The sequence below is a fragment of the Anolis carolinensis genome, chromosome 6 (genome assembly GCF_035594765.1).
Source record: "Anolis carolinensis isolate JA03-04 chromosome 6, rAnoCar3.1.pri, whole genome shotgun sequence".
Taxonomy (NCBI): domain Eukaryota; kingdom Metazoa; phylum Chordata; class Lepidosauria; order Squamata; family Dactyloidae; genus Anolis; species Anolis carolinensis.
This window is the reverse complement of record NC_085846.1, coordinates 109133987-109156071: the sequence shown is the minus strand read 5'-3', so window position 1 is coordinate 109156071 and position 22085 is coordinate 109133987. Positions and strand designations below refer to the sequence as shown.

The following is a 22085-nucleotide window of genomic DNA, read 5'->3' as shown; positions in this document are numbered from 1 at the left end:
TCTTTATTAAACAACAGGGAAAATAACTTCTGTCACATAGCTTCTGAAGATGTTTTCTGATCATGGTATTCATACATAGGCTTAATAGAGCAACCTAGATTGACATAATTTGATTAAAGCAGTGGTAGCCTACTGTTGGCTTATGTCTGCAAAAGAAACATCTGCTGGTTTTTGCGTCACGTCTGACTTTGCTCAGGGTTGAGCTGTGATTTATAATGTCATATGTCTTCATTTGTGGAACTTTATTACACAATATGCTGGAGTTTCCATTGAAATAACAGGCTGATATAGAAGAACTTGAAAGATTGTTTCTTTTTAAAATGTGCACTGGACAAGAGGTGAAAAATAAAAAAAACATTTTAAAATGACCAGCTGTGAAGAGATGAAACAAAGCAAAAAGCAAAAGCAATAAATAACACCAAAACAAAGAAACAAAAAGATTGGAAAATTAAATTACTGACAACCTTCTTTAAATTGAATTTATTTGTTTTCATTTTGTTGCCATCAAAGATGTGGAAGAGACAACTAAGGGTTCCTAGGGAGAAAATGTCAGCGTTGCTGTAGTACAGTCTATGCATTTTCTTCATGTTGTAGAAATCACTAAATATTTTCTGTTAACAGATGATGACTTTGATCAGTTTGATAAGCCTGGTGCAGAGAGATCTTGGAGGAGAAGGACTGGAGATGATGACTGGGACAGGTAAAGGTGTTTTTTTTTTCATGTTGAGATCTGTGCATGTAATGTCATTTTGCTTTCTTGAGTTTCTGTTTTGTACCCTGCTTTTTAAAGTGCAAATTCAGATACTAATGAAGTTGTTTGTCTGCAGTGTGTGTCAGGTGATTAGTAGTGTGAAGATGAATAGCTTCCCTAAACAACAGAAATGGCGAGTCTACTTCAGGAGGAAGGCTGCTTTTGAACCTGATTAAATTCCTGGGCATGGAAGTCATATAGCAGTAGTGGGTGCAACCATTGCAGATCATCCCACATTTCCTTCTCTCTCTTTCACACCCACAATCCTACACCTTTCACACATATGCCCATCACATCACATGACACAAACATTTATTGTCTCCTTTGTATTGTGCATTCCTTCTTTCCAAACTGGATTTTTGGAATGTTGTTTACATGGCATTGCCTCTGAAGATTCTTTAAAAGTGGCTACAGATATGTTAGTGAATACCTGGAAAGCTGAAAACATAATCCTGATTTAACAGCCTTTGCACTGGCTTCCACTAATCTTTAGACCCCATTCAAAGTGCTGGTCTTTACCTTAATAGTCATAGACGTCTTGGGACCAGATATTCTGAAGGATCTCCTTTGCCTATATAATCCTGTCAGAACATAAAGACTTGTTTTACTGGTCCTTCTTAAGAGCCATCTATAGGATATACTTCCTATTGCTTTCTGTTGTGCCTTTTCTATATAGGTGAAACGTTAACTCCCCAGCTCCCCGGCTCTGGAATACCTTCCCAAAAGAGATTAGATTAGCCCCCACCCTTCAGTCTTTCCGTTCCACCCTGAAAACATGGATGTTCAAACAGGCTTTTGATCTTGAGTAGGCTGGATGGGCCATATGAAGTTGATACTTGGCATTTTCTGAATTGATGGCAGCTACTTTTATCTACTGATGTTTTTTTAAATTGTATTACTTTGATTTTATGTTATATGTATTACAGGAGTTATTGTTATAATTTTATGTGACTTGTTTATACTAATGTACCATTTTTTAACTTGCTGTACGTTATGTGTGCACCTTGGAGTGCCTTTGTAACCTGCCCTGAGTCCGTTCGGGGAGATGGTTGCGGGATATAAATAATGTTTATTTTTATTTATTATTATTAACACTTTTCTCTTTAATGTTGACTTTACCTTTACATATTATACAGTAGTTCTTCAGATTATTCTAAATATTTGTTAACATGACAGTTATATATTTTCGTTGTCAGGATATAGCTCTCAGAAACAGTTACATTGTTTTAAAGATGTATCATAATGTATTGTGTATGTGTCAGTTAACCTGTGTGTATATTAAGAACTCACTCTGGCTTTTGTGTTTCTGTTTGTGGGAGGGAGTGGTGTGTATGTAATTCTGTGTTGGTATTTTATAATATTGGCTAATATATGATACTTATTATGTTTTGAGGTCAATTTGCAACTCTTGTTCTAGAAAGTGCACTATTGTTTTTCTTAGTAAGTGTGGCTTGGCACTAAGATGGAAGTAGTCACCATAGCTGCAGTGAACTTGAACGATGCCTCTTTATTTACAGAAATTTCAGCTGGAGAGTGATTTGGATTGCCAATTTTGTGTTAGGCTACAGGTTATTTGGCACAGTATTCAAGCATGTCAGTTTTATAGATAGATCATTAAATACTACAGTCAAAATCTTCCAGGTCACAGTATCTGTGTGTGAGAGTGAAAGCTAGGCAGTGAAGAAAGCTGACAGGAAAAAAATTAACCCATTTGGAATGTGATGCTTTAGAAGAGATGTACAGATGCCATATACTGCTAAAAAAAAATCATAGAGCAAATCAGTCCTGAAATCTCACTGTAAGTGAAGTGAGGTTGTCATACTTTGGATATAGCATGAGATGATGTGGCTCATTTGAAAAAAATGATAATGCTTGGCAAAGTAGAAGGCAGTAGTAGAGAGGAAGACTGGGGTATAGAGGAATTGATTCAGCCAAGGAAGCCACAGCCCTCAGGTCTGCATGACCTGAGCAGGGCAGTAGATGACTAGGGATCTTGGAGATCCTAGGGTCACCATACATCATAGAGAGTTCCACAGCCTTGGAGCAGCCACCTACAAGCTCCTATCATGTATCTTTACTACATGTGCCCACAACAATGGTAGGACACCGCTTTAGCAAAATAAAATATTTAATTTATAAGTTAATATTTCCTTGTGCTAACTACCTGGCAGATTTATGTAATTAAAATATGAAGATATTAGTGTTGTATAAGTAGAATTGTATACATGTGTTATCAGCTAGTTGTATTATACATAGTTCACTTCCTTCAAGGATCCTTGGTTAGTTATTATTCAAATTGTTCCTCTTTGAGTCTGTTGTGGTTATTGCTCACTTCTTTCTGGCATTTTGTTTTCCTCTAGGAAGTCAGAGCAATAAGCTGATTGTTTCTTAGTTTGTAGTATAATATTTGTATCACCAGCATTTCTGGGGAAGTATGAGAAAGACCAGTTTTAAAAAAGGATAGCTGCAGGATAGAGAGTATAATAATGGTCACCAGATTAATGCAAGCACTAATCTGCAAGTGGTGAAGTCTGCAACTGATATACATGCTCCTCTCACGAAGTTAGCAGCTTCCATTATGTACAGAAATGGATCTCTGATTTGTCCTGTGGCATTGGATTGTTCTATGTACAGGACCTTATACTTTGAAGTTCCTGGCACTTGAATAAGTGAAATAATATATTAATCATTTCACTCATTCTAGAGAAGAGAATATTTCTTTGGAGTTTTTTTCACCTGCAAGGTTGCAGAAAAGGGAAAAGTGCAAACATTTGCTCCAAGGAAAATGGTGAAAACATTTAACTTCTCACCCAATTTTCTATTCCATAAGGCCTTCACATCTCTATAGTTAACTTGAATTATTTCAGTGGACAATATATACGAGGGTTATCCAGAAAGTAGACTACATTTTGGAATTAAAAATGAACAAAGTATAGGAGAAAACATTTACCATATGCAGTTGGGAGCCACACCCAAATACCACATGTAGTCGCCATTCAAATCTAGGCACTTACCATAGTGATGATTGAGCTTTGCCACTCCTTCCCCACTAAATTCTGCCGCTTGCGTCCTCAACCACTTGTTTCCGACAATGGGGGCATGGCTGGCAATGCAGCGTTTTGGTGACGCTGCGCAGCTCCGGGAAGGGGTGACCGGTTGGTTTAAGACGCAAGCGGCAGAATTTAGTGGGGAAGAAGTTGCAAAGCTCATTCACCGCTATGGTAAGTGCCTAAATTTAAATGGCAACTACGTGAAACGTGGTATTTGGGTGTGGCTCCCAACTGCATATGGTAAATGTTTTCTCCTATACTATGTTCATTTTTAATTCCAAAACATCTACTTTCTGGATAGCCCTCGTATATACATAAAAATGCATGTAATTTTTCTGCCTTTTTGTTTTTTGTTGGCATACAAATGCTGCTGATATCCTCAATACTTTTTGATAAACTAGAAGAAATAATTGGTATCGAGAGTTCAGTCACTCTTTGGAAGAACTGAGAATTGTATTTATCTCTTTCTTCCAGTGAATTAGATGATGACTTGCTAGGAGAAGATTTGCTGACTGGCAAAAAGGTAAATACAAAACCCATTAAAAGTGTCTGTATGTGAATGTTGAACTCATTTTCATTGTCTCTAGAGCACATTGGGGTATTTCTGAGAACTATCTGCATGTGTTTTTCCTTCAAGCATACATTTTCATATGGCAACTTGAAAAGAGTACAGAACTTGCCCTCTTGTTTTCTTTCATTTATGCATTTACTTGCACTCAATTCCTTTTTTTTGTTATGAGCAAAATAATATACAAAGCAAGTACAATACTGAAAAAAAGACCTGTAGTAAAAGTAGGTTGCTTATGTAAGATTGCTTATGTAGGTGAATCTTGAAATACGTGCTGCTTTTATTAAGCAAGGATAACCTCTTCCTTTGCAGTCTCATTGGAGGGAATATTAAGCTTGAACCTGTATGCCATGTTTCAGTGTTTTACTTATTTAATAGTCTTCTGTCTTTCCTTTTGTCAGTACTGGCAAATGAGGTGGCTAAGTGGTACCAGACGAGTGCAAAAAATTTGATGCTGGGGTACAGGATCCAGCAACTCCAGTATTGTAGTTTGCAATTTTACAATTTACCATGATTTCTAATGAAAGTAAGGTGTTTCCAAAATTGGCAACAGTGGCAATTGTTTGCAGTGGTTGTCAGTTTTAATTAAAATTAATTTGACCATATTGTTTCTAGATGCAATTTTAAATATCTTTTTGGTAGGGGTTTCCTTTGTATAAAGACAAAAGAGAAATACCCTTATTAAAAGTGAACAGCTATCTAATTTTGTCATCTGTCTGCCTTAAGTAATCATGTATATGTTTGGAATAATTCATATTAAATGCTGAACACCCCTCTTTTTATGGTGGTGGTTTTTGGTCGCACTGTTTGCAAGTTGTGTTCTTCCAATGTTTTTGTTTGTGGTAGAAGTCCCCTTCTGTTTTGTTCAGGGGTCCCCAAACTTTTTAAACAGGGGGCCAGTCCACGGTCCCTCAGACCGTTGGAGGGCCGGATTAGGGTTTAAAAAAAAAACTATGAACAAATTCCTATGCACTCTGCACATGCCTCATTTTGAAGTAAAAAACAAAACAAAACGGGAACAAATACAGCCTTGATGTTAATAATAATAATAATAATAATAATAATAATAATAATAATAATAAAGAGGGCTGGAAGAGACCCCTTGGACCACTGAGTCCAGCCCCCTTCTGCCTTTGTGCACCCAAAGCACAAGCAAAGCACCCCTGACAGATGGCCACCCAGACTCAATGTTAATAATAATAATAATAATAATAATAATAATAATAATAATAATAATAATAATAAAGAGGGTTGAAAGAGACCCTTTGGCCATTGAATCCAACCCCCTTCTGCCTTTGTGCACCAAAAGCACAAGCAAAGCACCCTGACAGATGGCCACCCAGCCTCAATTTTAATAATAATAATAAAAAAGAGGGTTGTAAGAGACCCCATTGGGCCATTGAGTCCAACTCCTTCTGCCTTTGTGCACCAAAAGCACAAGCAAAGCACCCCTGACAGATGGCCACCCAGCCTCAATGTTAATAATAATAATAATAATAATAATAATAATAATAATAATAATAATAATAATGGTTGTAAGAGAAGAAGAGACCCCTTGGGCCATTTAGCCCAACCCTCTTCTGCCTTTGTGCCATGGGGGCCGGATAAATGGCTTCGATGGGCCGCATCCGGCCCCCGGGCCTTAGTTTGGGGACCCCTGGTTTTGTTAATCACATTCTCTTTAACATTCCTGTTGTTACTTTGACTCCTTCCCTCAAAGCTTCTTTTAAAAGTCTCCTTGGTTGAATATAAAACTGCACCTGTTGTCCTTTATACAAATAATACCAATCTGGGTCTTTTTGGTAACTTGACCTGCTTTCTTTTGGACTGAAACAAATGTTGACATCACAATTAACAATTTGGAAGGAGTTCAAACCAGCTCAAGAGATGCTGCAGCCCTTAGCAGTTCTTTTCTTTTTTCTGAATGCCCTTCAGTTTCCTCACATTTCCTGTCTTCCTATAACTTTGTCATTTACTTTCCCAGTTGGCAGCCTCTAGAATGAAATGCCAAATAGGAACACACACACCATAGTTTTCTTTACCCTTCAGCTGAACAAAACTCACTTTGCCAAGCACATGTATTTAAAAGTTCCTCTATGTAGCTATCACAAGGTGACATTTCCTATAACTTGAGTAATAAATGTTGCCCTTTAAAAAGATAGTGCATGTCATTCAATATTCATGACATCATTTGTGACATCTTGATGTAGGCTGATTGTTCTTACCATGGTGGTACTGACGACTCAAAAACCTCAGGTTTTCTAAGTCCTAGAATGTCATCATGTAAATTAAAAATCAACATATCCTTTATTTAGGCTGTATTTGTATTTCTTGTTTGTCTTTAAATGCTTCATACTTAAAAGAGGCCTGCAATAGAGAGAACTAGAGGGTTTTATTTTCTTTACTGGGGGAGGTATCAGCATTTTTCACATAACCTCTGGTTTCTCTGGTAAGACATTGTGCCCATCCTTTCCAAGCAACCTTTTAAACTTTGTTTATCATTCCAAAGTGTTTGAAGTGATTGTTTTCTTTTTTAAATGAAAGCTTTTGTTTTTTTTAATGAATCCTCTAAAGAGTGTTGTGAGAGATAGTGACTGACCCAAGGCTACCTTTTGAGTGGGTATTTGAGCAGAAATACAAATCTGGACTTTCTGTTATTATTCCAGCATTCTAGCATAGGGACATCAGCACTGTAGTCTGTCTCCACCAACTGTTTTTGTGGCCCTGGCCCCGCTGTTTTCTGGGAGAAAGGAGTAATTGCCCCTCATGAGTCTCCCTACAAATTTGCTTAAAAGTCCCCCAGTAGAGGGAGGCGCTTCTAAGAGAAGCCATTCATCTTTTAAGCAGACCAAAGTGCTCCTTTACATTGTTTAACATTTTAAACAAACACAAATCCTCACATCAGAAATGGGTTTCCAGTTGTTTCCAGTTTTACTTTCTCATTTTTTAAACCAATTTTGACAGTCTGTGCAGCCCTGGGAAATATTTTCCCCACCTGTTCACTGTTGACTATCTCTGCCCTAGTCTAGCTTTTCTTCTATGTTGTGCAGTCATACTGCTGAACACTGTTTCAGCTGACACTTATTGAACCAGATGCAAAATAGCCTACTTATTGTTTCAAATCAAATTATTCCTCAGAACAAATCAGTGGAATCATGTTGGAATTTCCCGAATTACAAATTTATTCTGGTTATTGTACACATCTTGTAAAGGTTGGCTGCTAAATATTATGTATTACGTTACCTGAAGATCATTTTTTTAAACTTTAGACTCAGTCAGACATGTCAGATGAAGAACTGAATGATGATCTCCTACAGAGTGACAATGAAGAGGAGCAACATTTCAGGTTTGCATCTTATTACTTGAACCATGTAATATATCTGATTTTCTAGCTTTGTCCCTTCAGGAATTTGGAATGGTGGATTTACAGGCATAATATGTTTTAATTTTGTAGCAGGAGAATGCATATGTAAGAGAAATACCTGGAACTGATACGTGCCATCCCTATTGTTATTACTAAGCCCCCCAAAAGTTTCAAAAGCACCCTCCTGGCCTGTGGAAATTACGCTCCAGGAGACCTACAATGTGATGCGGCAGCTAAAAAAGCCAATGGGATTTTGGCCTGCATCAATAGGGGTATAGCGTCTAGATCCAGGGAAGTCATGCTCCCCCTCTACTCTGCCTTGGTCAGACCACACCTGGAATACTGTGTCCAATTTTGGGCACCGCAGATGAAGGGAGATGTTGACAAGCTGGAAAGCGTCCAGAGGAGGGCAACTAAAATGATTAAGGGTCTGGAGAACAAGCCCTATGAAGAGAGGCTTAAAGAGCTGGGCATGTTGAGCCTGCAGAAGAGAAGGCTGAGAGGAGACATGATAGCCATATACAAATATGTGAGGGGAAGTCATAGGGAGGAGGGAGCAAGCTTATTTTCTGCTGCCCTGCAGACTAGGACACGGAACAATGGCTTCAAACTACAGGAAAGGAGATTCCACCTGAACATCAGGAAGAACTTCCTCACTGTGAGGGCTGTTCGGCAGTGGAACTCTCTCCCCCAGACTGTGGTGGAGGCTCCTTCTTTGGAAGCTTTTAAGCAGAGGCTGGATGGCCATCTGTCGGGGGTGCTTTGAATGCGATTTCCTGCTTCTTAGCGGGGGGTTGGACTAGATGGCCCACGAGGTCTCTTCCAACTCTACTATTCTATGATCCTACCGTGTGTGTGTGTGTGTGTGTGTGTGTGTCTATATGGATTGGGCCTGAGGATTGCGTGATGTTGTCTCTGGGCCCAGTCCACACTGGGCTTACACCTAATAATACTTGGATTTTACCAGGTGTTTAATTAACATGGAACAAAGCAGGAAACCCTGCTTTGTTCTGAATTAAGTTTTACCAGAAGTGTCTTGATTTTAAAGTCTGTCTGGATGGGCCCAGAGAGAAAGAGAGATTGAGATTTCCATCATGGTTCATGGCTCACTGGGAATTTCAACTTAGATCTTGCAAGCCTAAGACCAAAACTCTTGAAGAATTTAAACAGGAATACACTTTAGGAGCAAGCTCAAGTAAAAAAATAAGTAAATAGTTGTCATGTTGAGAGGAGAAATGAATTTGGTAGCAATGAAAAGTCCTGACCTAATAAACTTTGGATGCAACTTTTAGATATTACTTATATTTGGGTACATTTCAGTAGATTACAATCATTTGTAATGTACTGAAAAAGATGGGGTTGTTGTATGTTTTCTGGGCTGTATGGCCGTGTTCCAGGAGTATTTTCTCCTGACGTTTCGCCCACATCTATGTCAGGTATCCTCAGAGGTTGTGAGGTGAAAAAGATGCTGCTGATTAAACAGGCAACAGATTTTTTTCCTATGTTTTTACTGTAGCAGACTCATTAAAATTGAGATGATAAGCAACATTACAGGAGAGAGTTGTCCCTCTTTGATTTTTCATGAGGAAGGTCTCTTCCTTGATAAACCTGTGCCTTATCTTAGTCATGGAGTATGGTTAAGAACTGTTGTTTCTCTCCTATGCAAGTACAATCAGCGGATTGACTAGACTTGTAAGATTAATCAACCAACCTTTTTTCTGTTAAGAGGCAGTCCTGATAATTTTTCTTATGCGTGGGTGTTTCTGAATCCATTTAAGTCTTGAGCATGTTATGGCTACCCTCTCACTGGCTTTTTTGGGGGTTGAGACTGTGACTCGCCCATGGTCACGCAATGTTTTTCTATGGCCAACAGGGGTATCAAACTCTGGTCTCTAGAGTTGGAGTCTAATACTCAAATCATTGCACCATACTTGCTGTCTTCTATGTATTGTTTCAAAATCTAGTTCCATACTCTGTTCTATATAAAGTTCTTCTGCATGCTTTTAATGTGGCATAAGACAAGAACCAAGATAATAAAGAAAGATGGTAACATACTGTAGTTGGAAAGTAGGGCAAATTAGATAAGATTGACACTCTAGCTCTGAGTTCGTTCTTTAATAGCTGAATTAATTGACTCTTATAGCAGTTTGTTGTCTTACCTGAAAGGTCTTACCTCAGATTCAAGACAGGACACTTTGAAAAACTGTTTAAAATTGGAGTGTGTGGTTATAAAGGCTAGATATGAATTTGAGTTTGAGATAAGCTAAAACATATCTTTATGAAGCATTATTTCACTATAAGAAATGAAAGTCCAAAATAATGAATACATAACAATGTTAATGTAAAAAAAATGATGAACAGATAGTGTTGCACAACTGGAAAACAGATACAGTTCTTAATTTCAGTATATTTATTAGTCTGGGAATTAAAATAGAAAGCAGCTTGCTTGGTTACCCTGTACTTCTTGCCAGCCTAACCTGTTAGACCATCTGGTCTATTTGATTCCTCTGGTCAAATAGCCTGCAGCTGGTGATAAGCCCTGGTATAAGTATGCATATTATGAGTTTGTGGCATTGAGTCAAGTTGATCTGAGAGCTATATTTTTTGGTTATGTGATCTGTGTACATGCTGTACAGAAGCCGTTCACCTGCACTCTGTCTTCAGACTGTGGTTAATCTGATTCATTTCAAAATAAAATAAGACACTTTTCTTTCATTTTGATTCTACTATAGTGCGCAAGATGTTGCCATTAGTCTTAATGCTACTTCTGGAATGGTTACATCCTTTGAACTGTCTGAGAGAGCCAATGATCCTTCAATTGAGCAAGATTCAGAATATGAACAAGGGGAGGATGAACTGGGCTATGACAAGTCAGAAGTGATTGAAGAATATTCTGAGGAGTACACAGAAGAAGGACAACATGAAGGCCAAGAGACCGAGCTGACAGAAGACCAAATAGAATATGGGGAAGATCAGGGAGAGGAAGAGATTTATAATGATGAAGTGTTAGATCTCGAAATCAATGAACCTCTAGATGAATTTCCTGTGAGTTTTCCTCTATTGTATTTTCTGAGATAACATTGCTTTACGTGCCTAGGTTTTTAGAATGATTTGAAATCTGTTTACCTCCCTAGGGATGGGGGGGAAATTAGACCTATTATCAATGTCTGCCAGTTTCTTTATCTAGGCTGTGACAAAGTTTGTGTTGACAGCTTGTTTGGCTGTAGGTAATGCTCCTTTGTCATTCTGGAAGGCTGTTGAGAATCATGACCTTGAGGATTGTATCCTTAAGGAAGAAAACAGCTTTGTGTGGTGGAGACACAGTGCCAATTGTTAGAAGTACTTAATGCAAAAGCTTTTATCCAGGGTTTAGACAAGATCTGATAAAGTCCTTCGAAGGTGAAAAGATTATTGACCTGCTAAAGACATCTTTAAGGTGCTAATATTCCAAAGTGATTGATGTCCTGCTCACTCATTTCAACCTCTCTTTTTTGTAACTGAGAACTGTCTGAACCTGAATAAAGAGATTGGAGGTTACTGCAGAAAATGTCATATGCATAATTTCTTTCACTTAAAGTGACTTGCTGAAGAGGCTGATTCAAAGTGAAAATAAATCACTTTAGCACTTGTCAAAATATTTTACAAAGGAAAACTAGAAAAGCCGCTCTTGCTTTATTTCTAGTACTATCCTTCAAAGTGCATGGTAGGCAGAACCTTCACATGGTTCACCAAAAACACCATATAACCCCTGATCAACAAGATAATAGGTGCTTGAAATTATTCATATATGCAAATAATGTGTTATTTTTAAAAATTCACACTTCATTACATAATTATTAGTTTATTGTGATGGTATACCCCCTCTTAATTAACCAGGCCGCTAATTAGTTGTTTTTGCAAGAGCAGTACTAGCTACATCATTGATTGATCTTAACATGTACTATTTAAGGTTGGTACTGATATTCATAGACACTTAACAGTAAATGCTTTCTGCAATACCTCCAGCGATGTGTAAATTGCCACTTGCCTTCTTTGGCCAGCCTTAACCACAGCTAATTTTTGAGTTGGTATTATGGTCAATATTTTCCACATTTCCTCATAACCACTGTTTGCTAACCAGCTTTAAATTAAACCATGGTTAAGTGGGAATTCTGCGTAAAACTTGTTCTGCTATAAATCTGTTAAGATTAAGGTAGGCATAGGGAGTTACTGGACTGTGTGTGCGCTCTGAATAGAAGAGCTTGTTAAATGCTCTGACCGCCTCATGATTGTGAGTTTGAGAACATAGCATTCTGGTTGAATACTACTACCATCAAACCTAAAGCTATTCAAGATGCTCTTTCTGGAAATAATTTTTAGGATGAAGAGTATATGCAGTCTTATAGTGAACAGCAAGTCATTGAACAACAGGAATACGCTGCTGAAGAGGAGCTGGAAGAGGTTGCTGATGCTCAGACGCCTCCCAATGAATCAGAAGAGGTACTTTAAAATAACTGAAATCTTAAAGGCAAAATATTGCTTACTTGCATGGGATTTAAGTATTCCAGGCATTATCTGCTGGCTTGTATTTGTCCTTGGCAGCCCTCATGTCAATATTTATATCTTTGAAGTGGGAACAAAAATAAACAATTCTATGATGCTATGTTGACCTTGCCTTCTAAAACACACTATTTTGTCAGAGAGATGCTTAATATTTTTATCAGGTTGGTTGAAATCTTTGGACTTGGGTCCTCTAAATAAAAGTTACCATTATCAAAGAAGGCCTCGGGACATTGATAGTGTTGTTGCCACTTCTGTTTCATTTGCCTGCTGCTTTCTACTAGCTTTGCTGCTTACCTTCTGTTCCTCCCGCAGTTTTGCCTTTCCTTCAGATGTCATGATCACATTTTCTTCTACAATGCCTCCTACAATTATTGGCTAGCCAATTGCTTTTCTCCCTCCCCAGACAAATATGCCTTTCATGTCCATATTTGGATTCCCTGTGTATGTAACTTTTTGTAACTTTTAAACTTTGAATATGTTTTAATGGTTTTTAACTGTGATTTTTAAAAATATTGGTTATATTTAATTCTTTTTTAATGCTTGCATATTGGTATACTTTAAATTGTGTGCTAATGTTTTTATGTTAAGTCTCCTTTGGGAGAGATAAAGTGTGGTATAAATATAATAATAAGAAGAAGAACAAGAGTGATAATGTATACGGTATATGAAGAATAATTGGCAGTTAGCTGGGATGATATGAGTTCATAATAAGGAGTTAAGAGATACGAAGAAATGTACATCTGCCCCCATCATGACATGGAAACCTGATTTGTTTGCATGGTTTCTCCTTTTTATTTTCTCAGAATGACCAAAAATTCACATCTATTCCAAAAACATTTAAGTGTGTGTGTGTGTGTGTGTGTGTGTCGGGGGGGGGGGGGGTGATGGAGAGGGATGGTAACTCATCATCATCTTTTTAAGAAATGGGCAGCACTTGGTGACTGTACAGATAAGGTATCAATACATTTGGTTGTTTCGAATCTTTGGTTTCCTCCTCTTTCCTCTACCGGGGAAACTGACACAAATATTTAAGTGCATCTCTATCTAGATGCATTTGCAATTCATGCCAGCCTTTTAAAGAAATTGTCCTGAGATTCTGTTTGCTTGCCCAGTTTTCTCTTGCTTAAGGTTAGAAGAAATGGTGAGATGACGGAACACCAAATGTCTAAAAGGTCAGTGTTCCCTCACTTATCGCGGGGGTTAGGTTCCAGGACCACCCGCAATAAGTGAAAATCCGCGAAGTAGGGACGCTATGTATTTATACATTATTTTAGTAGTTATACGCTATTTTAAGTCTTTATCAACCAATCGTGTGTTGATAAATCGCCTCCTTTTCTTCCTGTTGCCACCTGGGCTTCTTTTCTCTCCCTTCAGTTTCTCCTTCCTTCCTTCCTCAGGCTGTAAATTGTAATTTTTTATGATTTATAGTATTCTTTTAGAGTTTATTATAAAACCGCGAAACAGCAAATCCGCAAAAGGTAAACCGCAAAGTAGTGAGGGAACACTGTATACTGCAAAAAATCAGTCGTTTGACACTTCATGGCCTTTCTGTAAACAGATGTCTTGCCAACTGAAGGAGACAAGAAATTCAGTATGACTTAATGCAACTGTCCATGGGGAGACCAATTATTGCCTCAGATATAAGTTCATTTCAGTCAGAAGCATTTATTTTTCTTTCCTTTTCTACAAGAGACTAGCTGCCACTCTTAGCTTTCACTGTCATCATTTGAAGCAGGGGATTATATTATCCTTTTGGATTTAAGGTTCTTCATTTTTAGGATTTAAAGTTCTCAGTTTCTTTTGAACTAGGAAGCCGCAGCTTTGGTTAGATTGTTTGACAGGCTGTTTGGCTTTCATTCTGTATGACCTTAAAAAGAGCTTATCACCAAAATTAGTGATTTATTCAGGGTCCCACTTGGCTCTCTCAGTATTGAGGTAACATAATGATTTATATTTTATATATGTTTCATGTACAGGCTGAATATTCATTATATAAAATGCTTAGAACCAGAAGAGTTGGATTTTGGAATACTTACAATTCCCAATGTGTCCACAATGATAGTTTGGAAGCTTCAACTGGTGCAGTGATCGGCAGCCAAATTACTAACCGGAGCTCCGTACAGGGAGCGGACAACTCCCACGTTGCTACAGCTCCACTGGCTGCTGGTCTGCTTCCGGGCTAGAGACAAAGTCCTGGTCATTACCTTTAAAGCTCTTAACAGTTTGGGTCCAGGCTACTTGAAGAGCTGCATCTAGTATATTTAATGCAACCAGCAGCTCTTAAACAAATAATAAAAAACCTCCCCATTGTTCAGTTTCCGTGATTGTTATCAAGTACAAAGATTGTACATGGTAACAAGTATTGTACCCGGTAGCAATTATTGTACCTGCAAAACAGACTGTAAAGTAACTTTTTAAGGAAAAAAGCTTATAAAAATGTGTTAGACCAATACTTTCTTCATATCTTTCCATATTAGCAGGTGGTTATTGAAAATTTGGAGCTTCAAGAAGAAACCAAAGAAGAATCTGATGAGGAAGAAGATGATGATGAAGAGTCCGGTCGACTCCGTTTTAAAACTGAAAGGAAAGAAGGAACAATCATTAGGCTTTCAGATGTAACAAGAGAACGAAGAAACATTCCAGAAACTTTAGGTAAGATTTTTTTTTGGAGTGGTGAAGTCACAACAACGTGTGATTTTAAAAAACTAAATAAGCATGTTTGTGTTGAGAACAGAATTGAGAACACAGGTTCAGGCAGTACTGTGCAAGATGATTTGCTCTTTAACACGCTTTAACACGCTTCTCAGAGCAGGTAACCTAACACAATGTCCCCTGTTCTCTCCATTTGTGTGTTGCTGTAGGCCATTTTGATCAGTTTACTGAAAGATAACCTTCTGTGACTCTCGGATTTGTACACACACAAACATAAACATCATAATAGGTGGGATTATGGTGGTTTGGGTTTTAAATTAAGCAGAGCTCCTTCCTTTAGTCATACAGTAGAGTCTCACTTATCCAACATAAACGGGCCGGCAGAACATTGGATAAGCAAATATGTTGGATAATAAGGAGAGATTAAGGAGAAGCCTATTAAACATCAAATTAGGTTATGATTTTACAAATTAAGCACCAAAACATCATGTTATACAACAAATTTGACAGAAAAAGTAGTTCAATATGCAGTAATGCTACTTAGTAATTACTGTATTTACGAATTTAGCACCAAAATATCACGATGTATTGAAAACATTTTTTTTGCCTTTGCCTTTTTTTATTTAAAATTTATTTCTTTTTGATACATCATAACAATTAACTGATGTATTGAAAACATTGACTACAAAAATGCGTTGGATAATCCAGAATGTTGGATAAGTGAGACTCTACTGTATTAGCAGTTGATGTAAGATACGTGTCAAGCAAGCCAGGGACAATGTGGTTGATTCTTGTTTGTTTGACATATTTTCAATCCACCAGAATTCACGTGTTCCGTTTTGAATTAAAAAAAAAAAAGAACCAAAAATGTCCTGTTTCGTGGTTATGCCAGGAGAGGGTTGGGGAGCATGTGGGCCATATGCTCAGGTAGTCTTGTTCATCTGACACTAATCAGTAGAAATGTATTACTTCCAAAAAGGCTGTCTGTATCTGCATGTAATCATGAAATTCAAATGTGGATGTTTGTTGAAAATGCTTATTAGCTGTCTCAAATCAATCACTGAGTAATTTATTTCTCTCTGACTTTTCATACTACTTTTTTTTAAAAGTCTTCATGCTTAGGAGAAGGTTGTGAGTTGGTAAAATATTGACATTAATAGCATTGATTTTGAATTTGTTTTAAATAATCTGTCTGTCTCTTTAATGCTTTATAGAGTATTTTCGTGTTGAAAATGCACTTTATATTATATAATTGCTCAAATCTGTTGTTAGTCTTATGTTGCCTTTAGATTAATATTAAATTCTATTGTATCTTTTTTGTTAAAAATGGGTTGTTTTGTTTAAATAGTTATAGTATCTGGTAACAGTTATAAGGCAGGTAGAACTATTTTTTTAAAACAAAGTTCTGTCAAGGAAACATTGTGATTTGCTTAGTAGCAACTGGTGATTGATTCATTGTAATTCTTTCATAACAGCTAAGGTCTTTTACTTTATTCGAGATGGATAAGGTATGAAAAGGGGAAAAATCCACATGGGAGAAGTCATGTCTGAGTTTTAAATCTTGGGTATTTCATATAAGTAACAGAATATATTTTCCTTGTATCTAGATGGCTGTTGTCATTCCTAATTTAGGAACAAACGTGTTCGCTTTCAGGTTGACATGTCTGTTTGCTCAGCAGGGGAGTAGGTTGTCCAGCTCTCCTTTTCTGAAAAGGATAGGCTTATTAAAGATGGTACCTGAAAGGAATTTCAGTTTCATGTTGTCATCATAGTAAGGTGGAATCGGTAGGGTTATTAATGAATTATTTATAGTCCCAGTGTGTCATCTTGAGCAAGTACATGCAAACAAGTCACCTTTTGAAATGTTCTGATCTTCAAGATTAATGTGAAAACATGACGTAGTTCACAAACAGAAATTGCTGGTGTGAGCTGTAATATCCTGGGGTGCAACAACCTCGGGGATGCATTTCCTCACTCATATTACAGATGAGGGCATATCTTCAAGAGGCACCTTGGTGCCTGAAGTCTCATTTAAAAGTAATGCATGTAATTCCAGGCCTGGAGTGATTTGCGGACTTGTGAATGCCAAGCATCCGGAAAGAGAGCCCCCCCCCCCCCCCAAGTCTTTTGACATGGTCACCAGATTTACTGCAGCACTGCGATGTTGTTGTGGTGTAGCTGCTATAATTCTATCCCATTTCTTCTGAAAACAAGGCATGTAGGCAGAACATACCTTTTTTTTTGGAAATAGAATCACATTCTTTATTTACAAAAGAAGGTGTAGCCTCCTCCCAGTACCTTACACAGAAGCAGCAAAGCAGTATTGGGAGGGCATTGCTGGTTTCTTCCACAGAAATTACCCATATGTTCACCAGAACAGATGTAAACATAATTCCAGTTTTTATCATGTACTTGTTGGAAGGTGGTGAATACCTTTTTAAACAGATTTCTGAGGAAGCTGGTGGGCAATCTGACTATGGAAATGCCTATCCTGAAAGAATCTCAAATTAAGGGCAATGTCTGAGATATTTTTGGGTTCTTCAGTAATTTCTCTGGCCTGGTTTGTCTTTCTGGGTGGTTTGCTAAGTATACGGCTCAATGGAAGTTACAGACCTAACCCAGTCATTAATTTCTTGGTGACTTCCTGATACGTTTATTATACATAGAGTGCTCTACATCATGATGGTGATGATAGATTTAATTTCTTACACACCTTTCCTTGAAGCAGGGTACAACATCGTTAGAAAGCATAGATAAAAACATATAGAGCTGCCCTTTGTGATGGCCCAGATTTTTGCTTGTGACAGAATGTTATAGCCTAATTCTTACTGGCATAAGATACACCACTCTTTTCATGCCGTATCCTAGATGTTTAGGAATGCCTAAGTGCCTAAGCAGTCTTAATTTGTTAGGGAATGCCATTTCGTGTTGGTACATCTTCTACAATTAAGCATTATTCTGGATCCTGACCTAGTAACGTCATGGTTAACATGTGCCAGGAACAGAAACATATTTTTGGTAGTGGCCTTTGAGATTAGGCACGATCTTTTATGAGAGGACTGTTCATTGTTCACTGATGGCTTTCAGGGGCAGGTGAATTTTTCTTTTGCATCACTTATTCTCTGAATGCTGAACTTTTAAGTTTACATTTTTGTTGCCTACCTTCTAGTATTTCTTTTTCTTTTTTGTCTATCTCTCTCGTCAGTCTTTATTGTGTAATATGAGTGTTGCAGGAGGTTCTTGAAACTGGAGTGAGAAGTGAAAATTATGGCATGTTGTTTTTGCATAGCTCAATATATAAAGGTTTTTAATTACATAGATACCCAAAGGATCAACAATTTGAGTGTAAAATTGATGTGACAATAAACATTAGTTGTTAGCAGACTGCAGAGAAATTTAAATGAAGTATTTAAAACAAGTCTTCTAAGCGTTGTAGCTTATACTGAAGTTGCTGTATGATGAGCCATTGTCAACTGCGACCCTTAAGAGCTCTGCAATAATTGATGGCTATTACGAATTAATCTAATAGAAGCAAAAAATGCAGTAGAAGTGGCATTATAAATATTACTTTCTTTCAGGACTGATTGTACTTAATATGAATTATGGGTATTAATATGGAACTTGGTTATATAGCTACAATTCTTTACTTTAAAATCTGGATGTAAGTTGAGAAAACACTTAAAAAGAGAAATTAATATTTCAGTTGGAATTACAAACGTAATTTCCATTCTGTCACTTTTTGGTGACCTTTTGTGACAGCTTGTCTCTATTGGAGGGAGGCATTCTTACTTGCTGATTAAAGATGTCATTTGAAACCATTTTATTACCGAGGGTGGCAAAATTAATCTTGACACTTGGAGGCTCTAGAAAAATAATTGCTGATTCACTGCATTAGCTCTGTGTGAAAGAATTTTGAAGTCAAGATTGGGTGAAAACATGTAAACCAGGGAAATCTCCTGGCAGGTCAAGTGCTTTCCAATGATTTCCTTCTAGCCCTGTCCCAACCTTCCTGGCAAAAAGGGCTTATTTTAAGGCCAACTATGCCAGAAGCTATTTCTCCCTTGCATTTAACCTACTAGGCCCTGGAAATGGTGTCACATCATTTCTGGTTTCATAAGTGACCTCAGGGCATGAATACCCTAAATCAGTGGTTCTCAACCTTTTTTTTTTTTTTTTGACCAGGGACCACTTCGACTAGAGCCCACTTGACTGAGGACCACTCTCCAACATTAGTACCAAAAGGATTACGAATCAGTTTTTGTCAACTTCGGTTTGGTTATTTGGGGTGCTGATTCAGAAAATTGCATTTGATAGACTACATCAGCTCTAGTTTCTCATATGCCATCCAGCAGTTGACATCTGTTCGCCCACAGAAAACCATATTTAATAATCTAGAGCTGATGTGGTCTATCCAATGCAATAGTCAGCTCTGTGGAAAGGAGCGGTAATAAAATTAATAAAATAATATAAATAAATAAAGAGGAAGGAGGTTCGCGGACCAGATTGACATTCTCGTGGCCCACTGCTGGGCCACGGCCCACAGATTGTGAACCACTGTCCTAAATGCACCAGATCTTGTCTGATCTTGGAAACTAAGCAGGATCAGCCCTTGTTGGTATTTGGATGGGAGACTACGAACTTATACCAGGTGTTGTGGACTGTATTTCAGAGGGAGGAATTAGCAAATCCACCTCTACATATTCCTTGCCTAAGAAAACCCAGTAAAATTTGTGAGGTCACCATAAACCAACAGGTACCTTGAAGGGACATACACACAGAACTTATCTGAGTCATGGAGAAAGTGGATTTCCATTTTTAACAGCAAAAGGTGTCCAGCTAGACTTTATCCTTTCTCTTGTTTTTTGCAATGGGTCCCTGCAGTCTGTCTCCCCAGATATGTTTCTCAGCTGTCCTCCCTTTGACAAGACTGAAAAACGCAAGACAACATTAATAAAACAGCCTAACAAGGTTGTCAGTTTGCTAATAAAAATAATTTTGGACAGTGCAATAGTAAATACCAGATTTTCCCAGTTCTATTGCATAAAGAAAACACTTTCACGAAGCAATTAATTTTTTTAGACATGATGACAAGTCTCCTTCCTTCAAAATATGAAGGGGAAAACCTTTCATGTTAAAAAAAATAATAGTGATTGGATAATGGAATTTCCCATTTTTGGTGCAGTTTGTTTTTACGCAGGGATAGAGAGGATCTGTAAGTTCAGAAATTGAGGGCTAGTTTTATCCAGGCCTCACATTAAAATAGTTGTGATTTTTTTTGTCTGGATAAAAAAGTGAAACTAAAATTCTAGTTCTGCTTATGTAGTCTGTTACTGATGAAATCACTACTGTCTGTATAGAATAAAATATCGATTGAGATGAATTTTTGTCCCATGATGGTATAATGGGGGTGTTTATTCTGTTAAAAATAGTGTTAAATATATACCCTAATCTTATAAGTTTATTTAAGTTTAAGTCTTGATTTTGTGCTTTTTCATCCTTTGCTGGTCAACAATTTAATCTTTTCCCTGGCTTCTACCATAGAACCAATTAAGTAGTTCCATGTTACAGATTTTGAATCCATGGAAACATAGATTCAGCAAGGACAAACTCTGAACAAACCTTTAAAAAAATCCCTTTGATACGTTTACCTTAGAGTCACTGTAAATCAGAAATGACTTGAAGGCACACCACAATAACTACAAAAACAATTTTCCATACGTGTTGGTGTTTTAAAGTAAACTGATGGAGATAAAATCAGTTTTTAACAGTTAGGTCACTGAACAGTGTTTGAAAGTACAGCATTTTATTCTTGCTATTTTTTATTTTATTTTTGCAAAATAAAATTACACATTGGAATTGCTAAATTAAACCTTGATAGATCATATTACTGCTGGTAGCCTATTCTTAAAGGGGAAACTAGATGCAAATCTGTTGTGGCTGCAATATCAGTTACTTAGCTTTCTAATCCTTTAGGCAGATACTTAAACATTCATGTTTCTTCATCTGACAGAGCTTTCAGCTGAAGCCAAGGCAGCATTACATGAATTTGAGGAGCGGGAAAGACAAATGAAGCAGGGACGCTATGGCTCACGGAGAGGAGGAAGGCGAGGAGGGCCTTTAATGTTTCGTGGAATGGGAGAACAAAGGAGAGACAACAATGAAAGGGGAAGAATGAAGGATCACAGGCCTGCGCTGCTAGCAACTCAGGGAGCTGTTATGGTATCCTAAAAATACAGTCATGATTTTGGCAATAGCACTGCTTAGAGTCAGGAAATTTTAGTATTTAAATAACATTTGAGGGAAAACAGCCTGCTTTCAGCTTTTTTTCAAGGCTCTGCTGAACAGTTAATTGTTGAATTGAAACAAGTTTTTTAGCGCCTTGTCATACACACAGGTAGTTAAAGCCATTTTGGGTTGGTGTGGCCCCAAGCTGGAGTTTGATCCAGACTTGGGTGCATGTAACTGGATTTATGGAATTAAATTTCTGACTTACCACCTCCTCATGGTAGCCCTTATAGCTACCCAGAAGGCCAGGGGACACTATTGGATGAGGTGAATGGCTAAAAAAATTGTGTCAGAAGCAACTTGAGAACATACTGCAAGTCACTTCTGGTGTGAGAAAATTGGTCGTCTACAGAGACGTGGCCCAGGGGGGGCCCGGATGTGTTACCATCCTGCTGGGAGGCTTCTCTCAAGCTAGAGCTGACAGACAGGAGCTCACCCCATATCACGGTTTCAAACCAGCAACCTTCAGGTCAGAAACCCAACCTTCAGGTCAGCAGTCCAGCTGGCACAAGGGTTTAACCTATTGCACCACCACACCTCCCGGGTAAATGGCTGAAGGAGGGGGAAGTGAGACCCTGTTGAATATGAAGTTTGAGTAATTGTGGGAGGGATAGAAGGGTCTCTCAAAATTGGGTGAAGGAACCTTCTGAGAGTGCAGCCCTTCAAGTAGAACAAAACCAGGAGTCTTCATAGCCTAATAGGCTTTGGTAGAGGGATGGTGAAGCCATAGGGTTATAAGCAGGACACCAAACCATCAGCACCTCTAAATCGCTAGTAGTTAAATTTTAGGGAAGACACGTTTTAGAATATGAAAAGGCCAATTCAAAGTGAGTAGCAGTTACAACATATGATTTCTCCCCATGACTTGAGGTT

At 37.9% G+C, this 22085-nt stretch overlaps 1 protein-coding gene across 10 annotated transcripts in view; it reads left to right on the top strand.

Annotated features, from left to right (window-relative positions):
• Positions 1-22085, top strand: part of rbm33 (RNA binding motif protein 33) — an 85984-nt gene that overhangs the window by 5112 nt on the left and 58787 nt on the right. For 9 of the 10 annotated variants that reach the window (XM_008112281.3, XM_008112284.3, XM_008112276.3 and 6 more), the window contains exons 2-8: positions 622-700; positions 4276-4324; positions 7639-7715; positions 10466-10778; positions 12093-12212; positions 14753-14927; positions 20938-21146. In XM_008112281.3, the coding sequence (XP_008110488.2) occupies positions 622-700; positions 4276-4324; positions 7639-7715; positions 10466-10778; positions 12093-12212; positions 14753-14927; positions 20938-21146 (1022 nt within the window). The remainder of the gene's footprint in view (positions 1-621; positions 701-4275; positions 4325-7638; positions 7716-10465; positions 10779-12092; positions 12213-14752; positions 14928-20937; positions 21147-22085) is intronic. The other variant, XM_008112277.3, reaches the window with a different exon arrangement.